This window comes from Sebastes fasciatus, chromosome 5, assembly GCF_043250625.1.
Source record: "Sebastes fasciatus isolate fSebFas1 chromosome 5, fSebFas1.pri, whole genome shotgun sequence".
Classification (NCBI taxonomy): Eukaryota; Metazoa; Chordata; class Actinopteri; order Perciformes; family Sebastidae; genus Sebastes; species Sebastes fasciatus.
This window is the reverse complement of record NC_133799.1, coordinates 11,040,431-11,049,546: the sequence shown is the minus strand read 5'-3', so window position 1 is coordinate 11,049,546 and position 9,116 is coordinate 11,040,431. Positions and strand designations below refer to the sequence as shown.

Sequence of the window (9,116 nt, the reverse complement as noted above, 5' to 3'; positions counted from 1 at the left end):
GCTGGACAGTTATTTTGTTGTGTTGAAAGATAGACACTCCAGAAAATTGCAAGTAAAATCAAACATCTCAGTATTAGAAAAAAGCTGTTTTATTATTATGGGGCAGGAGTTTTTAGTTAACAAAACCATCGTAACAGAGAAGAGGCTAGATTGTTTTAAAGAATATCACTCAAAGTCACTCAAATTACAATTATTCACAAATACAGCATTGTCACATTATTGTAGTTACAGCTGTTCAGGTTAATTCTGCAGGCTCAGCACAAAGTAATCCACTGCCAGACAAAAGTGGAACAGGACTCCTTAACGTTCAGAAAACAGCAGCTCAAAAGCCAGTTTAAATATATAACTGTTGTTTTATATCTTTGTCTGTTGACAAGGGTTTGACAGACAGTACTTGGATTCTGTGGTTGAGACTTGACTCATGTCAACACCTCGGTTGGTTACCGACTTTGCAGAGTTTATGTTCACAAAGACAAAACTCAAATGATCCAGAAATTGTAAATAAAAGTTGTGTCATACAGTTGGCTCCACTTAGGACTTAACGGTTGCCTCGACACGTGTGATGTGCTTTCCTGCGCTGTCATAAGAGTGTGTGGCTGGCTAGTTAGCTAGCAAGCTTGCTAATTCCACCATGCTTTCATGCTACACTGGTTACAGAAAATGAGTTGAACAGCGGGCTGATGACCAGCGGCAGTGCTGGGTCTAGAGTCTAGACTCTAGACAGTCCGTCAGTCACTCCCCGCCACTAGGAGACTAAGGAGCTGCAGACCGCTCTCCTACCAGCGAACTAGTCTCCTAGTGGCGGGGAGTGAGGCGGAGGGACCGCAGGGTCCACTAGCTAGCTAATTATTGTCTCATTTGTGGTCTGATAAACAGTAAATTCATCAAAATCAATGGTAGCAAATAGGCTACTAGTTCACCAAAACAGGAAAAGCAAACCATTTTTTTAACCAACGAAATGACACATAAATGGTACGCTTCCTGTGATTGGTTTGAATGGTGTTCACACCAGAAATTAACCGCTCCAGAGTTCACTTGACAGTGATATGTGAGACCACCCCTTTAGTAAAATGGCCTGAGAGCAGTTGTTTGATCCACACTTGAGTATGAGTCCGGTATTCACACCTACCCAAATTAAACGCTCCAGGGTTGTGTTCAACCGGACTGAACCACGCTGGTGTGAATGCGCCCTTAGTTAAGCTTTGTGGTGCTCCTTTCATTGATCTTGCACAGTGGAAATCACAACTCCCGCTAACTACTGAGGAAATATAAAATGCATCGCTTTCTTTGCACTACAGGCATTTTCAAAGAAAGAGCTACCAAACAGCAGGTGTTTAGAGGAGCAAATGTAGGTTAAATGCTGTCATGAACCATTATTGTGTGGGATTATTCTGTGCTGGAGTATAAAAGAGACATTTGTGTATGAAAAACCATAAAACCATCTTGAAGACAGAGCTGTGTGGGTAAGACAAAGAGCAAATACCTCAACTCAGCAATAATGAGGTAAAATCAGTGAGTCCAACCATACTGAGTGGGGAAAAAACATTTTTTTTCCCTAAAAAAGAAATCGCACCCATGATTCAAAGTATTGCAGACAGGGAAGTATAAATATCCAATATTAATATTTGGATGGCTGGTTTCATTGCATCACTTATATCTCATTATCAGCTTCTCTTCAGTTGTTTCCCATTCTGATTATCTCTTAGTGTACCTGTCTGGCAAGCACAGATTAGTGCTCCAGCAAAAACACATTAATTGTCTGCAGAGCGAAGAAAGTGACAGACAGTCGGTGTTTTATAGTCCGTGCTGCTTAAAGCTTCGCTGTTGAAAGCTACTTTGAGTTTTTTGGTGTCTGCTGCTCACTGCAGGTGGTGCAGGCTGGAAGTAAAAGTACAAAAAAAAAAAAAATCCCAGTCTCATTGTAAAGCTTTTATTTTTGTCAAGATATAAAGAAAAAGCACAGCGAGTAACATAAAAGCTTTTCGACTAACTCAAAGACATAAAGTGTGGAAAATAAGTTTTTAAAGTGACTTTAATTTTGTATTCATATATACAGCAGGTGTTGAAATTATGTTCACTTGGGTTGTAGTTGATACTGAGACTTTGGCTGAGCTCTCATGTGTAGATGTGAGTCCTCCGGTCATTCTTCCCATATTTTGACACATACTGTATGGCTCTGACATCTCAAATTTCACAGAAGTTTCATCATCCTCGTAGAAAAAGTAGAACACCAAGTTCAAAAGTTTAGTTTAACTGGAACGAAGTTGTGTTTTGATCAACACATTAATTCTGCATGTTTCCTTTTGATAAATTATTTCCATTATGGCTGAGAAATATTGTTATAAGCACACAAATTACCATTTACATTTTTAAATATTTACATCCTCAAAGTGACAGCAGAAAGGAACTAAAGAAAATCATAAATTGTTCTGTTTTTGACTTCACATCTTATTGATCCTCTGATACCAGTGGCTCAGGGGCTTTGTGTGTCTAATAAAGCACTGAGCTCTTGGTGAATCATCCCGCTCTGTCCTGTCAGGTCAGTGGGAGGTCAGGGATCCTGCTAAATGAAAAACTCCTTCTGGTTTTCACTGGGAGCGCTCTGACAGTCCGCCTGGCTGCTGAAGGGGAACTCATGGCCGTCTTCAGGCTGCGCCGCTTTGACTTCCTGGTTTCGATATGTCTCTTTCCTGCTGCAGATGAATCTGGCCATTATCGCCAATGCAGTCACGGTGACGAAGATCACCACGGCGATCACCCCTAAAAACATGAGAAGACTTTTAATTCAAAATCACCTTCATGAACGTAAGTAACCCAGCTTTCAGGGGTAAACTGATTTCTTCAGAGAATAGTTCATTTTGGACAATCCATATTTTGTTTTTGTTGCCAAGAGCTACATAGATTAGAAGATCGATAACACTCTCATGTCTGTGCGTTAAAGGTATCCTGTTTTCGTTGTCTAAAGGTCCAGACACACCAAACCGACATTAAAGAACTGTTGCGTCACCTCACGTCGTCTGTGTCTTGGCCGACAAGTTGAACTTGAATACACCGCAAAGACTACAGCCAACGGCCAACTACCACGTACGTTCTGCGCCTGCGTGAGATGAAATAACACTCCACACCAGCAGGTCGCGATAGTCTGTATTCATCATTCAAAAAGACCTGAAGACCTAAGAAGACCGAGGACGGCGGATATACAATCCGTTGTTATGATACGTACATGAAATAAAGCGCCGTTTGACGACCATTTTAACACCACATGGCTTCATTCCAGATGACCATGTCGTTGTGAAAATATCCATGTATTGGAATGATCAGAGGAGATGAAGATGAAAAATGAGAAGAGCCTTCTATTTTTTTCCTCTTGACTTTACTCGTTGGCTTGCTTTCCTCACTTCCGTTTCTCTTCTTGTGCACTGAATCGCTTAAGCTGAACAGCCAATCAGGGCGCTAAAGGCACGTGCACAAGGGTGACGTGATACACAGTGTATGGATTGATGCTATTCCACTGATCTACAGGTGGGAATAATTCGCTGAGAAACACAGCAATGTGCAGCTGAGATCAAAATAAAGGTTGAGTTCGAAGATGGGTGTGGTCCGAGCAAGGCGCCAAAAGCACAGGGGTAGGAAGGGGGAAGGGGGAAGGGGCCATTGGTCTGGTATCTAATCTGTATAAGTTTTCTAAAGTTTTGTTTTAGGTATAAACTAATTCTAATTTATATTACTCAAGCTTCTGGTTTCATTTGTAAACCGAACTAACTTTGAGACACAAAATACTGCTCGACTGAGTTGAACGTTGCATTAAAGTGGTTTTAAAATGGAAACGCAAGTCCAAAATCCTTTTGTCAGCAAAGTTTTCATGTGTGAATTAAGACCCAAAACCTCCTCATTAAACAGCCAACCCATTATTTCTCCTCATTGCCTCTTTTTTTTCTCCTCAGCCTCCAAGATAAAGAACTATTCCCTCCTCCCTTGCATCCTGCTCAGAAACTGAGAATTGCCCTCTTCACAATGTTAGACTCCCCAAATATAAAGTTTGATATGATATTTTAATGAATTGTTTTTACTCTTGCTGAGATGGATTGCATTACCTCCAATTAGAGCGGAGTCACTCCTGATGGCGTTGACCAAAGGTTGACCTGGATCCACTGAACCAGGCTGGTCTGTCGAGAGAAAGACAGAGAAGAAAAAATAACAAAAAACAGACAAGGAGCCCAGAAAAGAGAGGTAAAAAATACAGAGAAAAAAGAAAGAATAAAAGGCGGAGAACAAAAAAGTTAGAAAAAATAGAATAAAAAAAGAAGAAAGATGAGCTAAAATAGTGTATGGGGACAGATAGAGTCACTGTGAGAACCATCAGTCAGCGCAGACAGGGCTCATTGAAAGCCTCAGAAAAGCCTCAAAAGACTTCACTACAGTTGTCTGACTAATCTCATCTGTCGTAGTGCCATCACTCTGTCTGCTTTTCGAGGAGGATGGTTAATGAGCCCATAAAAAGTCTAATGAACAGCCCTAAGAATACTATTAAAGGCATAGCAGAGAGGGAGAGAGCTGGGTTGGTTAGCTAATGATATACAGTATATATGGGACATAAGGGCTGAGTGTGCTCCTTGTACCTGATAAGGAGTGTGTGGTTTCTGCCGCGTAGGGATCGGCTAGAGAGGAGGAACCGCAGCTGGACGGGGCCAGCGGGCCGCTGACAATAACAGGGCTGTCCGGGTGCAGCAGAGCGGCTTTCAAAGGACTGATGGAGTTAAAGAAAACACCTGACAGACAGCCGGTGAACCCAAGGGAGGCCAAGCCGGCCAGCTCCGCATCCAACTCATCAGCCTCTGAACACACAGAGAGAGAAACACAGAGGCAGGAGAGGCTGAGTAAGGAGACACATTTGTTACCAGCAAGTTCCAATTACACATTTGAAATACAGCAGTGATAAACATTTATGTTGATGAGGCCACGGTTGCGATGATAAGTGGTATCTATCCATGTCTTCATCATTTTAATATCCATTTTGACATTTTTTCACCAAATAAAACACTGATAGTGGATGAAACTGAAAAACCACACATCAAAGGCAAAGTTTTTCAATGTTAAATGACATGTTTTGAAACAATTATCCCTACAATATTCATGCATTCTTACTGTAGTTTGGTTATGGTATTGGAAGGTTAGGCTACTGAAACACAAAAAAAATATCATAGTTGCTGTTACATATATAAAAAGAAACTGCCGGAGATGTGAAAGGAATCAGTGTTCAGTCAAACATGCTGTGTTCTGTACTAGAAGTCAACCGATACCCCCCCCAGGGGAAAAAAAAGACACTGTCGGAAATGAACAATCTTTAGTTTTTTTAATTTGCTCCAGCTGGTGGGCGGTGCTTGGCATTTCCTCAACAGATCTCAACATGGCTTTTTGAGGCGAGAAATAGACATCACAGTAACAGAATATTGATTCATATTTGATCAGCATTGCCTGGTTTGACCGTTTGATCGAAGTTTGCGAGTGATTTAAAGATGCTCAGAGACTGCTGGCTCTATTCTCCTATTAGGAGCACCGGAGGACAGCGGAGGACACAGAGGCACATGATTTTTCTCAGATTACCTGTCTCATGCACTACTGTCAGGATATAGTGACCGTTACCAATAACTTTTTAAAATCATATTTGCTACAATTCTACCTACTGCTGCTTAACTCTGACATTAACAGAATGAAAATGTTTAATTATTTATTAGATTGAAAACTGAAGTTCTTTGTTCTCTCATAGTTTTGTCTCAGTTTAGTGCTTACACTACAAAAGATACAGTCTATCTTTTTTTGCATAAAAACACACAATTCAAAAGATTAGGAAAGACATAATTGCATTTTTATGTAAATATTTGCTTTGATAAAAAAAAATAATCTTGCCAGTGTCAGTGTTTTTAATTATGATTTATAAGCTGCTTAAAGCCTTAGAGCTGGTGTTAGGAAGTTAAACAGGTCATAATTCCTTCTCTAATATCCATTTTATATTTCTGTGAAAACATCTACAAACAACTGTATCTATTCAAGTTTCTCGACCAAAACCTAAATGTTCTACAAGATTACGATTGAACACATAACGTTATAATTTATCTTTGCTCAAAAGTAATTTTTTTAATACAATTTTTTCACTTTACTGAATAGAGCCTGAACGCACCATACTGTAACTCAATGGAACCTTGCTCGCTCGTGTCACTTTCAGTATACAGTCTAGAACACGGACACCATAATGTCAACGAAGGAGGAGGCAAGGTGTTGGCTTGTTTTGTTGAAATGGAAGCTTTAATAAACATCTGGTAAAGCAGCAAGTCTAAAGCCACACTAGTGGAGACAGAAATGGTGCTTACACTGTACAATATGAAAGTGCTGGGTGAATTCAACTGCATAACAGATACTTTTTCTTCTTAACAGTAATGGTGGTGCTAATGGGAGGATATTGGGTCATTAAAATCTAAACGATGTATCCCCTTTGGAGCATAATTATTCATGGTAATCTGCCTTTTACATTATTATATTTCTTATGTACAAGTGCATGTTTTAGTCTAAAAGTGTTGAGAGGAAAAGGTCCAAGGGGTCACCTAAATATTAGGATTCGTCCTCCAGGGACCATGAGTATCCTCAGCAAAGTAAAATACTTGTTTGGATATTAGTTTTCAAATACCTTCTTGGGCCAAAGTGTTGGTCAAGTGGACCATTTTACCAGATGATGGACATGCGACTACTTATAGGTAAAACGTGTGAGATTGTGTCACTCATTGGATTGCCTCTCAGCTGTCATAACAAAACTTTGTAAAAAAACAAACAAACAAAGAAACATGGAAGTACACACCTCCTTAAGAAACTGCTACTGAGTCTCACTTTGTGGCTGATGTGCTTACGTTACTATTTCTGACAGCAGGTGCTAAATAAAATCCTCAGTAGCTATAAACGTCAGTGTGAATAACAATTATTCCTGCAGTGCAATTTGATTACACAGCACATCATTGCCACTCATCTAAGTTATTACCGGAGAGAAGCAACTTTTCACCACATAAATGAGACACTGCAGAGTGGCCTTGGCTGGAGAGGGCTGTTTATCAGCTGTATATTTGATCAGGCTTTGATTAAGTTTTAAATTAAATGCGATCCGCTGAGCAGCGGGAAATAATTTGACTTTGAATTATATATCTCATGACACGTGTATATCTCTTGAGCAGCCGGCAAGATGGAGAGCTAATGATTGAGATGGGAGGAAAAGTTAATAACACAACAGATTTAAAGGAACAGTGTGTAACATTTAGAAGTTTCTATAAGCAGAAATTGAATATAATAATCAAAACTATGTTTTCATTACTGTATAATCACCTGGAATTAAGAATCGTGTTTCCGTTAGCTCAGAATGAGCTCTTCATATCTACATAGGGAGCAGGTCCTCTTCACAGAGTCCGCCATGTTACTCCGCCATAGAACGGACAAACCAAACACTGGCTCTAGAGAGAGACTTTCACATATTTATGCTACCGGAAGGCCACCGTAGTTCTCCGACACGGTTGTGAAACTGTGGTAACGTGAGCCGCAGAATGCAGAACCGTGGTGCCGCCAGCCGCCAGCCGCCAGCCGCCAGCCGCCAGCCGCCAGCCGCCGTCTGACTTTCGCTGCTCCTAAAGTCGTGTTATTATGGTAAGGATGGCCTCTGAGTGAGGCGAACGGAGTTACAACGGTCTTGCACTCGGCGGCTCACGTTGTTGCAGTCTTGGAAAGGGAGGAGTTAGCAGAGGGGTACTCAGTTGGTTGCAATCTGCAACCGCACCACTAGATGTCACTGAATCCTACACACTGCACCTTTAAGTAACAGCTGTAGCATTAGATTGTTGTTTTTTTATTTTTTCCTCCAACATTCCCCTAACATATGAAAGCAGATGCAGGCAGTCAAGTTTGTCTCCAAGGTATTTTAAGTAAAAATAAATTTGCTTCATCCTAGTTAACTAGTTATATTAAGAAGTCTAACGTCATATTTGTGATAAAAGAATATCTAAGAATATGGTCAAAACAAAAGCCAAATATTTGGAACTAAACAACTAAAAGTAAGCATATGAGATCCTAGAATGTGGAGTTTCTCTTTAAATAAAGATTAATGAACAAAACACAGTATGTAAAAGAAAACTAATACTATATAGGATGATCTGGTAAAATTTCTGAATACTGGTGATATTAGGTGTTCAAGCTGCTGAATAGAGTCTGTGCCTTCACTCAGAAGGATTTTTTTGTGCGAGCAGTCAGACCCCACACTGGCAGCACCGGCCTTGTATCCACGAACTGACTATTACTGTCCACCTCCACCCAGCTGCTGCACTTTACCTCCACCTCTCTCTGTATCACTATCTCACCGTCCCTCTCTCTTCATCATTCCCTCCTCTCTCCTTCTCTCTGTGAATAGCTCAGTCTCTCCATTCTTTCCTGGTCCATTAGTTAGGCTGACGGATGACAGCGCTGGCAGGGAGTGACAGTACATCAACTATCTTGCTGCCTCTCTGATACTGATATGACTGCCTGAGTCCTCTGGCTCAGCAGAGGGAAGGCTGGGTCACACACTAACATGGTCCGGGTCAACAACAACAAAAAAAGAAGAAGGTGAATGTAAAAAAACAGCACCAGCATCAATTTGTACTTGTTTCTTACAGTGTACCATGTGTTGAAAGGAGTAGAGCACTTTTTGTTTTTTCACAGTCAGAACTGTTAAAAGTAAATGTCCCAGTAGTCGAATAAATAAAACATAATAAAAACACATTAATTACTGTGGTTTATCCTCTCAGCCTAGGGTTGGGATATTTAATAGATTAGTTCTGTTTCTGATTCTGCCTATCGATTTAGTTTCTTTCTGATTTTAATTGGTGTCATAATATTTGAGACAGAAAACAACATATTGTACGTTGAAAGCAATAACCATCCTTACTTTAATTAGAAACAGGCATCCCTTAACAGCCAGTAGGCGCTGTGATTGGCAACCTGTCTAGCATGAATCCTGCCTCTCACCCAATGTGTGCTACGTTTCAGTTCCAAGAGACCCTCAACATGATAAGTGGGTTAGAAAATGGATGAGTGCCTGGACGGATGGA

General features: G+C 40.5%; 1 protein-coding gene and 1 long non-coding RNA gene across 2 annotated transcripts in view; one reads left to right on the top strand and one right to left on the bottom strand.

Moving 5' to 3' along the window:
* The first annotated feature begins 79 nt into the window (after window positions 1-79).
* LOC141767576 (uncharacterized) lies at window positions 80-1,986 on the top strand. Its single transcript, XR_012593886.1, has 2 exons — window positions 80-557; window positions 814-1,986. It is a non-coding gene; the product is annotated as an uncharacterized LOC141767576 (long non-coding RNA).
* Window positions 1,987-2,112: 126 nt separating this feature from the next.
* Window positions 2,113-9,116, bottom strand: part of LOC141767575 (contactin-associated protein-like 4) — a 110,284-nt gene continuing 103,280 nt past the window's right edge. The window contains exons 22-24 of the mRNA XM_074635043.1: window positions 4,620-4,835; window positions 4,095-4,166; window positions 2,113-2,760 (exon numbers count right to left, since the gene is read on the bottom strand). Coding sequence (XP_074491144.1) covers window positions 2,564-2,760; window positions 4,095-4,166; window positions 4,620-4,835 — 485 coding nt within the window. The 3' untranslated portion in view covers window positions 2,113-2,563. The remainder of the gene's footprint in view (window positions 2,761-4,094; window positions 4,167-4,619; window positions 4,836-9,116) is intronic.